Source organism: Phalacrocorax carbo, chromosome 18, assembly GCF_963921805.1.
Source record: "Phalacrocorax carbo chromosome 18, bPhaCar2.1, whole genome shotgun sequence".
Classification (NCBI taxonomy): Eukaryota; Metazoa; Chordata; class Aves; order Suliformes; family Phalacrocoracidae; genus Phalacrocorax; species Phalacrocorax carbo.
The window spans coordinates 6,417,511-6,438,144 of NC_087530.1; the positions used below are offsets into that span (position 1 = coordinate 6,417,511).

Below are 20,634 nucleotides of genomic sequence, written 5' to 3' on the forward strand. Positions count from 1 at the left end.
GACCCCAGTCTCCTTCCTGAACTGCTTCCTTCCTAATGGATGATGTAGTGTGTGAACGTAGAGAGTCCCTCAGGATGGTCGTTTGCATTTCTGGAAGAGTAAGCCTTGTTTGCAACCTGCCATCTGTGACACTGTATATAGCAGCTGTTTCCCTTTTGGAATCATGACTAATTTAGGAGTTTTGATTTCTAGTCAATAATGAGTTAATGACTGCAGCAGGAGTGGCTGGAAAACTTAATACATATCCGTATGTATCCCATGTGTACACTGTGTTTGGTGTTAAGAGATCAATGAACAGAAGCACCAGTCAGTTTTAGGCTAAGATAAGGAAATCCGCCTGAACTTATATTTCCTCTTTGCAGAGCATGACTGCAGAGGAGTTCTGCTTGGCAATATGACTGTTTTGTAACAATGCAACTCCTTTGCTAAAGGAGCAAACAAGTTAGGGAGGGAAGGGGAATGTTAAGGGGAGGCTTAAGAGCAACTTCTCAATTAAGGATCGACTGCAGTTTGAATCACAAGTGTAATATAGCCAGCTTTCTTTGCTAATGCAAAGCAATTAGTTTATGCTACACAGTTGGAAAGCTTGTTCGTAGTCGTTCTTATACTGTCAAAATATTAGAGCCTATATCTTCACCTGCTTAAGAACTAAGGGAAAATAAAGCAGAAGACCTCAGAATTTAGCTTGTCATTTGTAAGATTTTCAGTTTAGGTGGGTGTATTGTACCCATAAAGTTGGGTTTTAAGGCTAGCAAATTCATACTGGTAACTTTCTTCAACCCTCACTATCCATTCTGCATTGGCTGTGTTTGAATTCTTTGCTGGAGAGAGATGACTTCAACTGTGCCCAGTATTCAAAGTATGAGCTTAGCAATCTATTATACAGTCCTGAAATAATTTCCATTATTTATATTCAATACTTCTATTTATAAACTGCAGAATTTAATTGCTTATGTTAGTACAACTAAACAGATCTCCAGAAATCATTTAAACATTTAAACATTGTTGGTCACTGCTCCGAATAACTCTTTTCTTTTTACCTCCTCCCTCGAGCCCACACAGCCTTCCATGCACTGCAAACACCTCATTCTCTTTTATAATAAACTTCTGTTAGGTATCCTCATGGACCTGCGTTTCTCCGAGCTGTGTGGCAAGCTACTGGATTTTAGCAGGGATTTGAGGTTGGTCACCCAGAGAGTTTGAATATTCAGTATTCAGGAAATGAGAATGGTAGTGCAAGGAGGCAAAGTTTTGGATTCAAGGCGCAGTTCTTTCACTAGGGCCTTGGAGCAGTGTGCTGAGAGACGCTTCTCTGGTGCGTGTCACGGTGGCGCTTGCTGCTGTTCTTAATTTTTATGTAACGGTCCTTCTCTTACACAATGTTTAGGCTGCTCAGATCACTTTTCAGACTGAATTGAGGCAATTGATTGGATGTGTTAGAAAAGAAAGAGCGATACACTTGCTTTATGGCTGGGAAATGAAGTGCAAGGGAGTCTGGCAGAACTGAAGTCTAAAGCCAGGCAACCGAAGTCTTGGGCTCATTCACTTAAGTAAAATTTCGAAGCAACCTCCAGCTGTTGGACCCCATTAATCAGCAAGCAACCATGCCTTTAGTCATGCTGCAGGACTGGACATGCATATAGGACTGACACAGTTAGGTGATGAGTCCTTGTTGCAATATGATTTTTTTTTTCAGCAGCACAGATGGGACCAGAGCAATTCAAGAGCTGTGCTAGAGCCTTGTGCGGTGTGCTTACTGTGTTACTGAGCCAGCTCCATTAATTTACCCTGTCTGTCTTGTTAGAGCTTCAGTGGTGTTTTGTTGCTTTGGTATATCTCTTGTTAGTGTGCAGTTCTGTAGCCTGGCAGAATTATGTGCAATGCGACTGTACTAGACAACAATTCCTGAGATCTGGTGATGAAGATTTTCCATCCCCTGTCAGCGGTTTGCTTATTTGTATGTTTTAGTCAGCCAAAGGATTTCAGGGATCCACAGATTCTCAGATTTCTTTCCCCACCTCTTCTAATGTTAAAAGTAAGGATTTTTATTTTTTCTTTCCCCCCTTGCCCCCGTGTAATTTTGTACCCCCCATTCTACCATCTTGCTTTCAGGAAAGGAAATTTCAAAACCCTTTTCTGCTTGCCAGTTCAGAGAAACCAAACTGGTTATTGTAAAATAGTAAACAATGGAGCTTGATTTGGAGGCAGTGTAAATGAAAGCCTGAAATCCTGGCCCTGTTTTGAAGTCCATGGCAGAATTCCCACTGTTATTAATGATTCTGCAAATGCTGCCAGTGTTGCTGCTACCAAGAGGCGCCCCACGGCTGTTGGTGATGGTGCCCACTTGTAACAGAGAGTGGCTATGTGAGGTTGTCTGTGGAGGGAGGACCAGAGCCTGCAGCTGAAAAATCTGTGAGCAATTGAAAGCATTCCTGAAATTGGTGAAGTGTTTCTGAGTCTGCCTTTATCATTAAGTTATTTTGAAGGGATTGGGCAGTTGGGGGGGGGGGGGGGGGGGGAGCAGTTGAGGGTGTTTGCGTTTTAGTCTAATGTTGGATTTACCAAAGACGGGTCTATTTTGGCAGGCAGTGGCCTGGCAGTGATGCATCTCACATGCTGTCTGGGTTTAAAAAAACAAGAGGGGGGAATGGGAGAAAAGAAAGAAGAAAGAAAACTACACCAAAGTTTTGACTGGAAACTCTGCCATTCTGGACAAGAGCGACTGCTGAGAAGTTGAACTGTTCCACTTAGTGTGGATCAGCTGAATAGCAGCCAAAGCTTTTTTTCCTGCCCTTTTCAGTTATTCATATCACTCCCACCATAACAGCCTTGAGGAGCTGCATTTTTTGTCTGTGTAAACCCAGAAGACAGTGTGTCTATTGACCCTCTTGCTGTTTCTGGAATGTGTCTTAGAAAATTGTTCTCGGCAAAATATCCTTCATTCTTTTCTGTATTGGACATTGAAATGGCAGCAAGTGTACTTGTTTTTAAAAAATTTCTCCTACACTTAATCACCTGTTGCCTTTCATATCAGACCGGATTTTGGGGAGAAGGTATATGCAAATAACACTGTACCAAGGATTCATGTTTTGAACTCTCTAGGAGGCAGCATGTAACACATAGCAGCTTGCTAACACTTTCTCACACCTTCAGGATTGACAGTGCCCATCATAAAGATGTTCATATCCCCTTTCTCTGTTAGCTTTTCCTTTTCTGACCGCTGGTCGAAGGCATACATTACTAGGATTGACATCAGATCAGTATATAGAGCTTTACTGCATGTTTGCAAGGCCTATAGAGAACTTTCCCTAATTCTTTTTTATCATTCTGATATGCAGTGATTACTTGAGTTGCATCATATTGCTAAACTGCAGGGTTTTTCAAGCAGGAGATGAGTAGGTTCAGATTAAACGTATCTCCCTAATGTGGGTTACTTCAGAATAAAAGGGCCGAGGGTCAACTTTCTTCTAACTTATTATTTTAAAGGTGAAAGAAATGCTCCTGTAGGAACTTCAGTCATGAAAGATTTTAGATCATCAGTGTCCCACCCTGGTTGCCATCACTTAGCTCGAGCCTGCCATCTCTGAATTCCTACTGGAGTCATTTAAACATCTGGAACTAACTTGATGCTGTTCAAAAGTCCATTTTTTGCAACTCAGTGGTTAGGTAGACAATCTGCAGGAAATATGGTCAGAATAATCTTGAAAGAATAATGCTAGGGTTCTTTTCCTGCTACCTTGTAGAAGAGATAAAAGCTATAGTGTGTGTTGCCCATTCATACAGTTCTTGAGTTTAGTGCTGTTTTTCAGATAAGGTAGGTGCTGTTAAGGCTGATGTTTTGGTTTTTTTTTTTAATAATTTTTTATTTTTAAAATCACTAAAGACAGACACAGTTCTACTGATTTTTGAAAATCAACGATTTGAAAGTTGTTACTGCCCTGCATTCTCCCCCATCAACTAGCAAGGCTGTCTAAAGGAAGGGGGAAAAGGTGGATTTTTATTATGTTTAATGGCAATTCTGTGTTGGTTCTGTGAGAGAAGAGGTGATACGTACTAAGCCTTACCTGCTGCTAGTGTCCTTTTAACTAGTTCAGTATATCATAGCTACACTTCCTTTTAACCTCAGGTTTCCTTTCAGAGCTAGTTATAGAAAACAGTCCTGGTGTGATTGTGTTTAAATCTGATCGCTGTGGCAGTGGAAACCTGAAGTTTACCTATATGCTCGTTGCAAGGTTAATGGTGCTGCAGATACTGGGCTGTCGTTCATTCTTGGGAGTGCTTTTCTTGATGAGACGTGCATTGGCATATGTGACCTTTTGGTTTTGTTGCTGCCACGTGAGTTCAGAGAAGAACTGGCTTAACAGAAACAGACTTTGGAGAGGAGGCAATATGTGTATACACTGTGCATGTTTATTTGGGGACGAAAAGATGTTACAAAGGTACGTTCTTTGGGGGTTGTGCAAAATTTGTGTATCTTTTGCGGATGTGTGCAGAAGCACGCCTTTGAAAGCAAACTACTTTTTCACTTCTCCCCACAGATCCCTCAAATGTATATATATTTTTCTGCTTTTTCACGATGCTGAAAGCTGACCTCATTCTTTCTTCCTTTCAAGAGTGGAGGGGATTTTTTGTTGCATTACGAGTTCCTAGCCTTGACATCTCTTAGAACTGAGTAATCTGGCAGTCTGTAGAAGATCTGGATTGTGGTTTCACATGTGGTGCTGGAAACGTGAGCTCTTGCTTGGTCATCCCTGCCCAGTTAGAGTATGTTGACCGAAAGCTACATCACAATAACATCCTCTCATAGCTGAAGTCCTGGTCTGGTTTTTCAGAGACCAGTTAGTCCAAAGCCTTTCCTTCTGAAAATACTGTTCAGAGCAAATATTTTAACATTAAGAAGCTAAAAAAAAAAAAAATAATTACCTTCTCTGAAGCTGTTTGCATGCACAAGTAAGCAGTAAAGAAGACAAAAATTTATTTTCACTAAAGCTCAACTATAAGTTACTCCTGAAATAGCTCCTGTGACTCTGTGCAGCTCCAGGCCACTGCGTCCATTACTCTGAATGTGAAACTTAACATCATCAGCTCATTTTTATCATTCTGTGATTCAGAGTACAGGAACCTAGCTATAAAATATAATTCTGTTAATACTAGAAGTGATGATGTTAGAGTGGCATACTCAAAAGAAGTAATAAAAAAATTCTAGACTTTTAAAATATTTTTATTTTAAGACCTAAATACCTCATTGGAAAAATATTTAAACTGTTTGAAGCTTGCCAAATGCATTAAATGGCCAGGAGAAACAAAACATCACTGGGGCTCTCATAAAAATCTTGGTTTTGGAATATACCCAATTTTACTTACTCATCTGCTGCCTCCTCTTATTTGGGGCCAGTTAAGATAGTTTTGGAAACCGAGTGTCTACTCCTATACACATGTAGCTTGTAGTTACATGCTCATATCTGACCAATAAGCTTGCTCATGAAAATGAACTCTGACGGCTTAATGTTTGCTGGATCTGCCTGGAAATGCATAATAATGGATTTCTTGTTTTTCTGCTTCAACAATAGGAGTCAAGGGACAAATTCCTGAGTTGCGCTATTTAAAAACAAAAATAAAAAAGAAGAGACAGCTGTATGAGTGGGACTGGGGCTGTTGTAGAAGTCAGCTCGAACAATGGGTTGCTCTTAGGTAGATGAAGAGAATGGGCCTCACAAATGGATATTGATCTGTAGCAGCTGGGGCATAGGGAAGGGGTTGGGAGACAAGCGTACATTACTCTTACAGCTGTCAGCCTTTCCATGGCTGACTTTGTTTTGCTGGTAAATTTGTGTTTGTAGTACAAGGCTATATTGTTTCTCACTCATATTTAATGTAGCTATATATAAGTGTGTGGATCATAAAGTTTAATAAGCTAAATAGCACTTGGGGCAGAAAAAAATTATTGATATGGCTTCTTGGAGTTTCACTGCAGCAGATAAATTTTCTGAAGTTATATATGCATCCTTTCCAGGAGTTAGTGGACAGTTAAAACTCCTGGCGGACAGGCAAAGTTGAAAATCTTTTTCTTTAATTGGATGTATTTATTTGGTTATAGTTGCAGTCTTTTCTGTTTGCTGCTACCGTTTTGTCTCCTATTATGAACTCAGCATCCAGCATTTTCTCATTGTACTTGAATTATTTTTGTAGAAAGAATGTGAAGGGGATCTAGGAAATTCCTACAATTGACTGTGCTTGCAAAAGAAATAGCTGAATTGAGGTGAAATAAATTATTAGGTGAGATGTGCGCATGGGACAAATAGGAGGGAAGCCTATTTCTCTGCAAATTGAGACTTGAAACCTCCTGGCAGAATTTGTTACCTTCCAGTTATGATTACTAAAATGTTCCATGATTTGGTATTTCATGGATTTATTGTCAGGAAACTATTGTCTGCTTGGAACAGTTCAAAGAATAATCCCATTCTGAACTGTTTTTAATGGGAGCCCACTCAGAATATGCGAAAATTAATTATTTTGTTGTTTTCCCTGAAACACCCAAAAATCCTTTAAATAATTTTTAAAGTGGTCTGTCTTTCTCCTTTCTTAAAAGGATTATTCTGAAATTGTGGAAGTGACTGAAACATAATAGTTTCTGGACACTGATGGCACTCTCCCAGGGCTAGGTAGGCAGCAGAGGGTGAGGAGGCTCTGCGAATGCCTGAAAAATGAGTACAAATTTGGGACAGCATAGATTTTACAAAGCCAAATCCTGGGCTCGCTCTGATCAGTGGCAGAGCTCTCACCAGAGCAAGTGTTTGGTCCGTGGCCGTGGAGCAGGCTCTGCTGGGGCAGGTGGGAGTGGGCAAGGTGGAGCAGGGCTGCGTGGGAGCAGGGTGAGCAGCAGAGCTGTGGCCGGGTGAATGCAAAGTGCGAGAGGGGAGCTTCCACAAGTGGAAGCAGGACAGGGAGCGAAGGCGTATGGGTGTAGGGAGCTGGGTAGGAAGGGAAGAGAAGGAAGGGCTGCTGTATGAAGGCCAACAACAAAGAAGGAAAAGACAACTGAAACAGATGGGATAGACAGTAAGGGAATAATATTGGCCAGTGAAACAGGTAACAGAAGGCCTTGGGAAGCAGAACTGTAAGGGGAGGAATTGGAATATATAAAAGGGTCACTCAGGGACACATTGTTCTAGGGAAAGAGGTGAGGTTAATTGCCCAGTGCTCTGCTGTGCTGGGTAGCAAAGCAAATCATCTGTGTGGGTAAAAATAGGGAGGGAGTCGTGTCTCAGCTGCTACTCAGGCTTCCCTTTCCTTGTGCGCTTCATGCCAGCGCTGTTCAAGGAGGTGTAGATAAAGGACTTCTCAGAGAGCACAGTGGGAGCATGAGTTAAGATGTTTTGTCATGATTATGTTGGCTAAGGCATGTGAAATGAGACAAAACCGTGTTGTGTTTTTTGTCGCTTCCCTTTCCCCAAAAATAGTGCTAGCCAGCAGGTAAGTAGTTCAGTAGAGAAAAGCAGGTGCCATCCAACAGGGCATATGGTGGAGAAAGAAGAGTGTCCGCAAGCATATCGAAAATGCGTGTGCCTGTAAAGTGGGCTGGTAGAGGGGCAAACTTGTTTTGGTGTTTTACATGCAGTACAAACCAAGGTTGTTCATGGAATGCCAAATGGATCATGGAAATAGCATGTTGTAACACAAGAGCAACAGTGGTGTGCACACCGCAGGCGTATGCTTGATGTAGATGAACTGTTTCACAAAATAGGAGTAACACAAAAGCTGAAGTGTTCAGAGACCCCTATTCCTGTGCAGCCTACTGGTAAGGATAGTAAGATGTGAAGTAACACAAGTCAGTATTTCCATGCTGTATAAATTATAAATTTCTTTTGGCATTTCTTCAGGCGAGACAGCAAGCCCAGCTGCGACATCAAATGGCAGAAGAGAGCAAAGCGGAATATTCTTCCACTCTACAGAAGTTCAACAGTGAGCAACATGATCATTACTACACACACATACCAAACATCTTCCAGGTAAGGGTTACTGGCACCAATCTAGAGTAGCTCATAATCTTGTGATAAGAACAGAGTGGGTTACACATTGCGTCAGTTCTGTGACCCTGTCTTTTACTTTTTGGTGGTTTTTGTCTCTTAGCAAATTTTATATGCAATCTTCCAACACAGAGATGGAGGGCTTGGTAGGATAAATTGGCCCTTTCCCTGAGACTAGATATATCAAACGATCAATAACATATGAGGAAGGCGACATTGAATTGTCATAACAGATTACGATGGTCGTTGGAATCCTCACATTCTTTGTTAAACTCTTGGTCCATGCAGCTGGGGAATGACAGCATTATTTGCATTGTTGGGGCAGGAGTCAGCTGGGCATCATTACATCTGTAAAGCCTTTATAACCTGTCTTCAAATCAGACTTCACAGATGTTTAAATTTAAACCACAATAATTCTGCAGTAGTGACTGTCAAAGGGTTTAAGCACTCTTGCTGATTATGTCTTAGGATGCCTAAAGAAAGATTGTAGAGAAAGAACAGAAAAGCCATCAGATTTATACTGACTTAAGATCTTGAGTTTGTGCTTGACTGAACAAAGAGAGATTAATGAAGTAGAAGTTCTAAATGACTGTTCCACTGTAATGGGTCATAAGCATCAGAAGTGGAAAATACAACCTCTTTAGGGGAGAAAATGTCACATGCTTATCATCTGATGAGGAAATAACTGGTATTTGAGTAGCAAATGGGCATTTTCTTATCCATAGCTGGAACTTCTTAGCTAAATGGACATCTTGTCTTTTGCTTTATGGTATTTCAAACCAATATCTTGAGATAAATTATCCCTGGCACCAGATGTAAAATTCTTGCACTGTATTTGTGTTTACCAGATCTAGCGTTAAGTGCACTGATTCGTACATGAGCATGCTTAAAGTACTGCAGAAGTATCCGTTTCACTACCAATGTGCCAGTAAGCTCTAGTGCTTTCTTCTAGATGTTGAAATAACAAGTTGTTTTGTAAATAATTTACACTGCTTGTGGATCAGTCAAGTGGGGATTTTTAAGTTGACAGTGCTCTGTAAGATTCCTGCAGTCTAATGTGAAACAGGCAGTTCTTGTTCATGTCCTTCTGTAGCCTGTTATAATCTGTCATAATAGCGTTATGCCACATCCAGTTTCCCTCTGTTGTAAACGGGAGGTCCATGGAATAGGTGCTGGAGATCATGGCAGTGAATCCGTTGAGCAACAGGTAGCATATGCTGAGAAGCCCTGGGGTGAACAATACATGATGTGTAGGACTGCCTGGAAACTAAATGTTACCTTATAGGGAAAAGGAGAAGGGGGGACATGAAGATTTCTGCTTGCTTGGTTTCTGCAGTGGAATGAAAATTAGATCTTTCAGAACATGTGCAGAAAAATGAAAGAACTTATTGTTCAAGAAATTATCTTAAAAGCCCTAGGAGCCATCCTTACAAAAGTCTAAAGCTGGGGTTTTGACGAGTCAGCATTTTAAAATAGAAGTTAATTGAAAATTTCCCAGTAATAGTAACAGATTTTGATGTTTGAGGGAACAATGTCACTTGGTGTCTTCATGTGAACAGCTGTCCTAGTTTGTCTGTTCTTAAAAATATTTTTAAAGCTTAAATTTTAAAGCGGATGATGTGAAGTTAAACTTGATATTTGAGCTGAATGAAATGTAATGTCTTAGAAAATACAAGAGATGGAGGAAAGAAGGATCGTGAGGATAGGTGAGTCCATGAAGACTTTCGCAGAGGTCGACCGCCAAGTGATCCCTATCATCGGGAAGTGTCTGGATGAGATAACAAAGGCTGCAGAATCAATTGATCACAAGAACGTAAGTGTTGCATTGTTTGGATTGTTGATGGTCATCTTTAGTATTGATCACTTATATATGGAGACTTAAAATCCTTGGGTCCCGGCTGCAGCATGAGCACTTTATAGTCATAGACCTAAACCAAAGAATAGGTTCTTGTCCCACGTTACTTTGTCTGAGGCAGGATGTGCTCAGATTATTTCCCAAACCTGCTTAACACCCAGAAATGCCTCTTCTGCCACACTTTTCCTTTTTTCGGTATCAGAATATTCTCTCCTTTTACTAGGATAATTACTTTTAGAAATACTGTAATTGAAAAATAGGCTTCTGTGTAGAAAAAGGAAGATGGTGAACGTAATTCCAGATACCTAATAATCACCAATTCTTATTCAGATGGATTCTATGTCTAATAGACAAAACACTGAATGTTGCAGAAATGCCTTCATTGCAGTTAGTTTTATAATAATGGAAGTATTCAAAGTATTGGCTACATAAATTATTGCAAACAATGCTGGCAAAATTTCTACCTTACTGTAAAATCTTTTTTGCAGATTTGAGGTTTGCTAGCAATCTGTAAATGAGCTCTTGCAAATCTAGATTTCTGAACATCATAGTAGGAGTAAAAAGAAGCCTTCCTCATAGAAAGGCTGATAGAGTTTAGTTGAGCTTCCTGATGTACAGTTAGCACAAGGGCAAATGTGTTTCCTATTTTGTTTTCAGAATGATCTGCTCCCTTTGTAAATGAAGTCTCTGCTTGCTCTTTCAGCCCTTCTCATGGACCACATTAGTGCTTCAAATACAAACAGCATGTGTCTTGCTGGCTGTTTGAATTTCCCATACGACTTTTTCACTGGAATCTTTTCTGAGCTATTCAGTGCCCAGAGCCTGGATACTGCCATTAATTGGCAGCAGAAGCCTGAGGCTGAAGTTTTGAAATGAATCCGCTACTTTCTGCTCAGCAATTGCTCTCACGTAGGAAAGCAAGGAATCTGAAAATTACCCTTTCAGGGTGGGAGAAGGGGGAGCTGGGGGACAGATTCCCATGTTAGAGCAACGTACCCTTCTTGAAGTACAGCTTTTGGTGCTTCGTGGTGAAATCATGTTGGGGAGATTCACATCTAAGCCTATACATTCTGCCTGAATTGTCAAGTGAGGTCTTAGCAAAACACACACAAGGTTTAAGCTAGTGTTTGAATCACTGTGAATTTTATATTGAAGTTAGCCTCTCTTGCACACAGATAAGCTGGACTGATGGCTCATGTGCACAAATATGACATTAGAAAATGACGGCTTTGGGCATTGGTAACTAAGGGATCTCCTGTAAACACCATGCTAACAAAAATGTATTTAACCAAATTTGTTATGTCTGAACAATTACAAAGGATTTTGTGTGTTCTATCTGGAAAACAGTTATGTCCATAAAGGGTTCATTTTTCTTCTTAAATATCATCAAGGATTTTTTTAATCTCTCGAACAGTAGTTTCTAACTTTCATGATTCTGATAAAAGCGACGTGCTTGTTCCTGCCCTTATGCAGCATGCGGGTCCTCCTACTTTATAAGGGTGGCCGTAGGTGAACACAGTAGCAATTTAAAAGCTGCATCTTCTTTATTTCCAGATCAGGTACTATTGTTGCCACTAATGCAGAGTGTTACAGCAGACCTTTCCCATCTGACCCCTTAATGTTCTAAGAAGCAAGTTTGGGGTCTCTTAGGTTACCATCAGGAGAGTTTCTCCATTTCTTCAAAAGATTCATATTGGTGTTTGTCTCCTTTACTCATTTTTTTCAAACCTGAAAAACTTTGGATAGGAAAGTCAACTAGATCTGAGCTGTTGTCAACTTTGAAAATGAGGTCAGATTCCAGGAAAGTTGAATGCAAGGACAGCTGGTGATAATATAGCTAGTACAATGGTGAGCAAAACCTAGAGCCTGCTGAGCAGGAAGAGCTTTGTGTGAAACTTTGGGCCCACACAGACATGTGCTTCCCAGCTGGAGATCTCCAGGATCTGGTAATCATAAACAAACATACAGTATCGCCAAGCTGGAAATATATAAGGTCAGGCGCTATGACAGTGACAAAAGGCAGTGATGCATTTGGAGTTCTTATTTAGCTCTTGGTATCCTTTGGTTTTATTTCCCCTTTTTCTACCCAGCTACCCCATACAGAGTTATTGAAGAAGGGGAGAGGGTAAATGAAATCTGTGCTCTTTGTGCAGTAACTTCAATTCAGAAATCAGAGCTTTAAATGGAACAACCACAACTTATATAGAAGATATATTGGTTAGAAAGAAAAAAAAACTACAGAGAAAGTATAAAAATACCAATTCTTAGTAACTTATCCTGAGTACCAAACTGTATTTCAGCTCTAGCTGAAAGGATGTAAGAACCTGCAAGTTCTGCAGCTTTCATTTCTTTGCTGTCAGTAAAACATTACCAGCTGATGGTAAGGAATTGCTGTTTAAAAAGGAAAAGCAGCAGAACTTTGCTCTTCATGTAGGTATATTGGAGCTTTTTGATAATAAATTTTCAGCTTCGAGTAAGTTTATCACAAACATTGTTCTACGAAGGGGTGGGTCTTATGGCATTTATGAACCGCCATGATTTCTAGCGTCAGAATTGTGTAGTACAATAGGAAGGAAGGATGTAGTTCCATAGTGACTTTGAAACTGTGGAAGTGCAGACTGCTAACAACAGGCTTCCTTTCCATGGCCAGCTCTGTCTTCCCTCCCTCTGAGGGTGTTAGTAGGATTATGGACAACCACTTTTCTTCCAGGGCCCCTATTTCACTGGATAGCCTTAAGAATCAGAATGACATATGGAACAGATCTATTATTTTCTATATTCTCTGCAGCTTAAATATGACAAAGTTCTGCCTCATGCCCACTTGCAAAACGGTCGGTCTTTCAGGCTTAGTTACTGAATTTGTGACTGTGTAAATGGGATTGCTTTATGCCCTCACTGAAGTGTATAGAATTCCCACTAATAACTAGTAGAAACTGTCTGGGTTTAGCTGGGAGTACTGGTTAGCCCTGTGTTTCTAATGCAGTTGTAAATATACTTTTTCATTTCCTCTTTCTAACAACTTGGACAAGGCAGAGGTCATGTTGCAAGGGTAAGCTGTAGTGGCTGCTGGGTGAACCTAAGCAGAATTCGCTTCAGAAGCCTGTAGAAGCAGATAAAATTAATTTGTTATGGACATTGGAGTTCCTGTTATGACATTATCTCTGTGATATATGGAGATGCTGGCTATTTTTAGCTCCATTGTAGTGGGAAGGATATTTTGACTAAATGGAAGGTACACTGTAAAATTAAGATGAAAAAAAGAAAAACTCCACGCATAGCATAGAGTACAATAAAGTATTTAATGTAACTCTGTGTATGTTTATAGTCTCTTCTCTCTTCCTCCTTCATCTTGCTTTCATGAATATTACTAAAAATCTATTCAAATGTGTAGATCTCAGGAAGTTTTAATGTCAAACTAGGATGAGATAATGGAAGTTGTTGTTCTACCTCCCTAAAAGTTCTGTAGGAATTTCACAGTGCACCTGATAAGTTGAGACTCTTAAACCTTAATTTTCTTCACAATCCCATGAAGACTTTTGCAAAGCTTTTTCCCATAGCTGTGTTTTGCGCAGTTGAGCCTGGTCTCTGGATATGTTTATATCCCACTAGATTTCTAGTGAATAGCATTTTCCTACAGACATAAGGAGAATCTCTGAAATGCCTTCAAAGCAACAAGTTCAGCTTTTTTTTATCTGAGCAGGATGGTGATAGATCCTCTAGAGACTAATAAGATATTTATGTGCTGTGGCACAGTTTTTACAGTGATCTTAGAAAAAAAACCTGTTGGAACAGTGTAACATAAAAAGCGCTCTTCCCAAGAAGCCAAGCAGAAGAAAACTGTGCTAAAATAGTTGTTCTGAGTCCACTGTATTTCACAGAATCACAGACTGGTAGGGGTTGGAAGGGACCTCTGGAGATCACCTTGTCCAAACCCCCCTCCTTGAGCAGGTACCCCTAGAGCGGAGTGCCCAGGGCTGCGCCCAGGTGGGTTTTGAATATATCCAGAGAAGGAGACTCCACAGCCTCCCTGGTCAGCCTGTTCCACTCTCTGTCACCCTCACAGGAAAGAATTTTTTCCTCAAATTCAGGTGGAACTTCCTGTGCTCCAACTTGTGCCCATTGCCCCTTATCCCGTTGTTGAGCACCACTGAAAAGAGTCTGGCCCCATCCTCTTGACACTCACCCTTTTGATATTTATAAGCATTGATAAGATCCCCATGCCATTTCAGTTTATGTATAATTAATTTTGTTTGTAGACCTAAGTAGGAAAAATGCTATATATTGTTCTTGCTTTATTTTCTCTTTGCCTTGTCAAAAAGAAAAGAAAAAAAAAAAGCAAAACCATTGTTCCCAGTTTACAGCCAGTGTGTGGCTGACTTGCATCGGGCACTCCTAGTAGTGCCAACAGGGGATGTGGCTTCGATGACAGCGCGTGGAGTTCCCAGCACTGCCTGCACCAAGGTGTTGGGCTAATTGCATGACCTGGGCTGCTCAGTTGTGAGTGAAGGTCGTAAGATAAACTCCTGCAGTTTACTGCAGCTGCGTTCACAAGCACCAACTTGTCAACCTGTGGCAGGGTGATCACTCAAGAGCTCCTTTATGTAGGAGTATTTATTGGGATTTTCCACTAGTTTGCTTACCGCTGCATGCCCAGCAATTCTATACTTTAAATCTTTGTTATGAGTCACTTGTCTGTTCACTTACTGAAGTATGATTGCTTTTCTCGTCAGTAAAGTTAACAATAAAAAGCTCCTAGTCACTTTCACCAGTAGACGTGAAAAAGCCTTTAAAGGATGTTTGTATCAGAATTTGATTTTTGTGTTGGAAACAAAATAAAGGGAATGAAAACATTGCTAGTTTGTGGCCAGTCTCAGGGGTTGTGCAGCTCAGTGGAAGGCTGGAGTGAGGACACCTGAGTTTGCTCTTCCTAAGCATCATCTTTAGTTGACTACAGTGACCTGTGTTTTAATGATCGTTACATATTTTTTGTTTTCCTAAACAAGCCATAGTCCTCTGCTTTTTATCTGTTGGTCTCAGTGATACCTTTGCAAAATGGGCTTAGTTTCGTAACAGGAATAATGGACTACTTGAGACTAAAGCTCATCAGCTTTATTTCCATAGGTTGTTTATTTAGAGATCTACTATGAAACTGAGATTGTAGCCATTTATGTTCCCAGTTGTAATATGTTCTGGCTGACACAGATTGGAAACTTTTGTTGTGTGAGGGGTGGTTGTTGTGTTCTTACCTCCGTTTATCGCTTTAGTATCTGGGAGTATTAAATTTTACATATTAGAGTGCATTGTTTTGGTAGGATAGATACTATGCTGTGCCTAGGTGATTTTTTTTTTTTAAAAAGCACATCATGGTGGTGAAAATAGGTCCAGCAAAAGTGTCCTGATTCTGGAGCAGAAGGTGGAGAGACTTGTATTGATCCTAGGCTCTGGAAGGGTGTTAGTTCCCAGGAATGAGTCTGGTTCCTGTAAAGGTCGGTTCCCGCACAGGAGAACCGTCTTGTCGTTGTAATGTTTTTCTAAGCCACCAATCTGATGACAACCCTCATCCAAGATGCTTATACTTGTGCTGGATCTGTCCCATTTCAGGATTCACAGCTGGTAATAGAAGCCTTTAAATCAGGGTTCGAGCCTCCGGGAGATGTCGAATTTGAGGACTTCACGCAGCCAATGAAGCGGACTGTCTCAGAATCCAGCCTTTCCAATTCCAGAGGGGATGGGAAGTCTGAGCCGAAGTTTGGTGGCAAATCGAAGGGCAAGTTATGGCCATTCATCAAGAAAAATAAGGTACTGACTTGCAAACTTGAGCTTGGTGCTAGTGTGTTTAGAGTGAATAACCTCTGTCTTGTCTAGTAATCCTGGCAATTACAATTTTTTTAAAAAGAGAATTTTAGATTCAGAAAGTTAATAACTGATGTCTTTGTACAGTGTTTTGTTGTAGTCTTTGGTTACTTAAGTTCCTTTGTATCTTTAAACTTTTTTTCTTGTATTATTTCTTTAATTATGTTGCAGTTTTTATATTAATTTAACTTTAGTTGTCACGTCTCTGCCATGGTCCATTTCTGTTCCTAACTTGGAGAAGGAATTGTATACCACTTACCTAGTGCCATGTGTGCTAACTAACAGTGTTACTTTTGGGAAGCTTTAATGTGGCAGTACTGTTTTGGCACTTCTAAAACTCTCCTTGGCTTTTCATTTGCGTTATCTTTTCAGTCTGTGCACTGGGTTCAGCAGTTGGGTGGCTGGGAGCGAGCAATTGCTGCAATTCATTCTTCTTAAGCACAACTAACGGAGCATAACTAACTGAGCAGTTGACTTTTTAAAAAGACCATATTAACTTATGTATCCATTAAACCTTTTTCATTTCACTGTCATATTTTACACCATGATGCATGGCAGCATTTATCTGGGGTTACCAGAATGTGTCAGGGTGACTGGACTAAATCGGTTTTCAGTAACACTGATGGAAGCCCAGAGTAGCTTCGTTGTTTTGATCTCACCGTTGCCCTGACCCATACCAAACCACTTCTACTAATTACAGAGTCAAAAATTGTACCTGTTCAAAATGGATCTTTCCTGTTGTGCTGGTGTGTGAGAGACCACGGCTGTCTGGTGCTTACATCAGTGTAGCCAGAAAAAAAAACAAAAAACCCAGGGCTGACTCCTGAGCAAATTCGTAGAATAATTTGCAAAAGTGAAGTGTGATGCACATTACTGAGGTATGATTTGAAAGCAGGAAGGAATGTGGTTTGTTGTTTTCCAGATAATAGAAACGCTACTGGGCACTAAGGTACCTTCCTTATCTGATCCATTTAAATTCAGGTATTTGAAAGCTCTATCCATACGCATTATTCTGAGCTGTCCACAGAGCCAGAACAGGGCAATTTATGGGGATAGCGCTGCATGGAAGAGTCTGCATGAGCCTCCTGTCAAAATACTTTGTGTTACTCTTCTGTTGCATCACTTACTAAAACTTCCATTTATCACATTCTTCATTTAACACAACTCTTAAATACTGCTCCCCCCCCTCTTTTGTACCATGGCCTTTAATATTTAATTATTTAATTGTTTTTTTCTCTGGATTTCAAATATTGGTTTTGATGCTTATTTTCGTTTTGTGTTTTATCTTTTTATTTTGGTTTTTATTCTGTCACTTCTCCATCTCTTATACGTAGCTTATGTCCCTTTTAACATCCCCCCATCAGCCCCCTCCTCCTCCCCCTGCCTCTGCCTCACCCTCTGCTGTTCCCAACGGCCCCCAGTCTCCCAAGCAGCAAAAGGAACCCCTCTCCCATCGCTTCAACGAGTTCATGACCTCCAAACCCAAAATCCACTGCTTCAGGAGCCTAAAGCGCGGGGTAAGTTCTCCTCTGGATACCTCTCTCTTTCTTTCTCTTTTCTTTCTTTCTTGCGCTTTTATTGCACGTTCTGTTATGTAAAAACTTGTTTTGTTTTGTGAACGAATCCATTGTGTTTTATCATAACATGCAGACAAATCCAAGGAATCCCAACCTATAAATCATTTGCAGTCAAAAACCCCACAATGAAACCACAAAAAGTACAGTTGCTGATGGAAATTACGCATTCGGGTTTTTGGGAGAGGAGGGATTGTCCAAAGTATGGAAGGAAGAGCAGAACATGAAGTAATACTCGTGTAGAAGTCAGTCGCTAATTTAGTAGCCCTGGGCATGTCTGTGGCAGAGTAGGTTTGGAGCAGCACTGCTCAGAGGTTTACTCAGACCCTGATGCTGTGTATTGTCTACCTTAATGTGAAAAGTTGTCCCCTCTGCAGGGTGGATTCAGCTCAATATCTATGTCAGGAGGAGGAGAGTAAATTAGGAGGGATTCTAGAAAATAACTCTTCTGACCTCAGTTGGTGCAAGTTCAGGCATTTCCTTGAACAGACCTGACACCTTTTGCTCTAGTAGTGGGAAGATGACTTCCCTGTATTTTGTGGCCACATATGCCTCTGTGCGTGACTTCTACTCCTGAGACTTGGCCTCCGCTTGTGCTTCAAGTGCTGCAATGATAGTTTCTTTGTAAGTCCAAATCTTAAGATTAAAAAAAGAAAAAACAGGTGGGATGTGAAAGATGAACTAATTCTAGGTGGTAATAAAGTTGTTTATATGGTACATGTGTGCTTTAAACCAGGGCTGCCATGGTGGTGGAGACTGGGGGTGGACACTGAATTTAATGTTCCCTGCAGCTACCTAGATGTATTGCTTACAGTTGGCTCCAAAGATTTGGGGCTGACACTTCTCAAGGACCTTAACTGCATCCTGTAGCATGAAGTTTCAATAAGATAGAAAGGTTTAAATTGATTTCCTGTAAAGAGCCTACGAAATCCTGCTTCCCAGCAAGTTTGTTGGTCATGTCTGTGCTAAGGCCTCCTTGAGCAGATAATGTAGGTTAAACAGATTTTGAAGTATCCATAGAAGAATTTTAAACCCTGCCATGCTCTTTAACTTTATTTTCTAATTAGTTTTAAATGTTTTTTCCACAATTCTTATTCTTGACACTTTAAATGTCAATGAAATATCTTTGCAAAAATACCAAGTTAAAAAGCTGCAATAGCTGCTGTTCTTGCAAACTGTGGAGGAAAGACATTAACCAAGAGTTTGATAAACATTATGTGATGAACCATTGCAAAATTAGGAAAAAAATTCCAAGTTCCACATCTCACTTGTCCTTGCAGCCTCCCCTACGTACATTAGCATGCAGAATTGTAGGCCAGCACATCTCTTTCTGCGCATTTCCCATTACATCTGTGGATTTTGTTGGTTTCTGAACTGAGTTTCACTTCCCAGTGCTATGATGCACACAGTTTAAAATGATATTCTGTCTGCAAAAGCTTTATGAGTCTAGCATGCAAGCTCCAAAACACAGATGAGGGATTAGGGTTTGGATATTCCCCCTGCCGCAGCTGAAGTGCAGTGTGTTAGGTGCTGGTTTATGCATTGTACAGTGCAGGGAAGCTGACAGCCTCCATGGCTGACCTTGGGGATTCACCTGGGTCTAGATCAAACTGGATCAACGTTTTGTGACACATCACCACCGATAGAAGTGCGGTGTCCCTGTCTCCTTTGCTGCCGGTAGAGTAGGAAGCACAGCCTGAGTTTTCCCAGGTCAGCTGCTCTGTTCCTGTCCTTGACATCCACTGTGGCTATGTTGGTAAACTGATGTTGAAGCGTTTGTGTTGAATTAAACACTCTCATTGGTGCCCTTCATAAGCAGTAAGTAAAATGATACGTCCCTGAGATAAAATTTTCTATTTTTCAACAACAACAAAAAAGACTTTATCTTCCCAGAAGCTGGCACATGGCACAATTGTGCTGAGAAGTTTCTGGCATAGAATGGCTTTGGCTCCTACATTAAGGTCCTTAGAATGATTTCTTCCTATAAAAATTACAGGAAGAAGACACAAGTGTTCACAAGTATTTCAGAATGTTTTTTAGAGCAGGCTGTAACAGCAAGGAAGTGGCTACTTTTTAAAAGCCCAAATTCTGCTCCAGACACTGACATTTAGGGCTGAGGGGTGGACTTGTATAAAAGTAGAGATGATTCCAGTGGGGAGCTTCAGTGGTTAGTTACAGAGAATTGAGAGCAGTGCTGTAAATGATATTTTGTCTTGTCTGTTTACAGAGAGTACATAAAAAAAGGTGTTTTACATGGAGTGGTTTTCAGTTCTTTGCTAGGGAATTGCCACTGTCATTTAATGGGACATTCAGAACCAAAAAAATTCCATTTCTGGTGCTTTTCACTGGGGAAGCAGGAAGTTTCAACATCGTCCAAAGACAGGTTCTGTAAATGTACCTCCTTCCTGCAGTTGCAGTTTGGCTCAGAGCATCTTTTCTCAGTGGCTTTCATGGTGGGGAAAGAGTCTTTCGGTTCTGCTTCCGTAGCAGCAGACCTGGGGGATGTGCTAGGTGGTGGCTGTTGTGGGGGCAGCTGCTACGGCGGTGGGCGGGCAGTCGCCTTCATACCAGGTAGCAGGGAGAGTAAGGCTCTGCTGAAGGTGAGGGTTTGTGTTGCGATCTAGTGCTCCAATAGTGCCATTCACAGAACAGAATATTGAAAATAGTCCTGAATATTTCTAACTTGATTTAAAAACACCAGTTTGTAGTTCCATGAGCACTTCACAGGTCTGTATTTCAATGTACAAATTCTTTAGTGAGTATTTGGCCGTATAAGCAATTATGACTAATTGCTTATAATAGTTCCTGAAGAAACGCCATTATTTTATGTAATAACTATCTGAGAAGTCCAAGTGAGTCTTTCAGTCTTACAGTCTGCGCGCTGTGTTGGTTTGAAGTGGTTTGTGTTAAAGGTGAAATAACGAGAACAATTTCCTATAGTCTTCTCTGAAATACCTCAAATTTCTGCTGACGCGTTCATTAAAAATGTGCAAGGAAAGGCTATTGCCAAACCTTCATTTAAGCTTTTCACTACATTCTCTTTCTGTTTTGTTCCCTTCCCCAGTTAGCTACCAGGATGTTTGTATGTAAAGACTTTTCCTGCCTGACTCATCCTGCAGAGGTGGAGGCCAGTGCTCAGGATCATTGTCTTTTTTTTTTTTTCCCCAGAGAGGCAAACTCAGGCCACTTGGTTCATGTAGAAATACAAGTAGGAGAGGCTGCAAAGCTCTGGCTCCATCTGATTTGAAAACTTGTCAAGTTCACATTTCATAGGTTCTTGGTGATTTGTTATACAAATAGTCAGACTAAGAGATCATGAAAATGC

General features: G+C 40.7%; 1 protein-coding gene across 13 annotated transcripts in view; it reads left to right on the plus strand.

Moving 5' to 3' along the window:
- FNBP1 (formin binding protein 1) overlaps positions 1–20,634 on the plus strand; it is a 103,932-nt gene that overhangs the window by 59,866 nt on the left and 23,432 nt on the right. For 6 of the 13 annotated variants that reach the window (XM_064468990.1, XM_064468987.1, XM_064468983.1 and 3 more), the window contains exons 7-10: positions 7,881–8,009; positions 9,694–9,840; positions 15,484–15,681; positions 17,070–17,252. In XM_064468990.1, coding sequence (XP_064325060.1) covers positions 7,881–8,009; positions 9,694–9,840; positions 15,484–15,681; positions 17,070–17,252 — 657 coding nt within the window. The remainder of the gene's footprint in view (positions 1–7,880; positions 8,010–9,693; positions 9,841–15,483; positions 15,682–17,069; positions 17,253–20,634) is intronic. The other 7 variants (XM_064468991.1, XM_064468992.1, XM_064468993.1 and 4 more) reach the window with 2 other exon arrangements.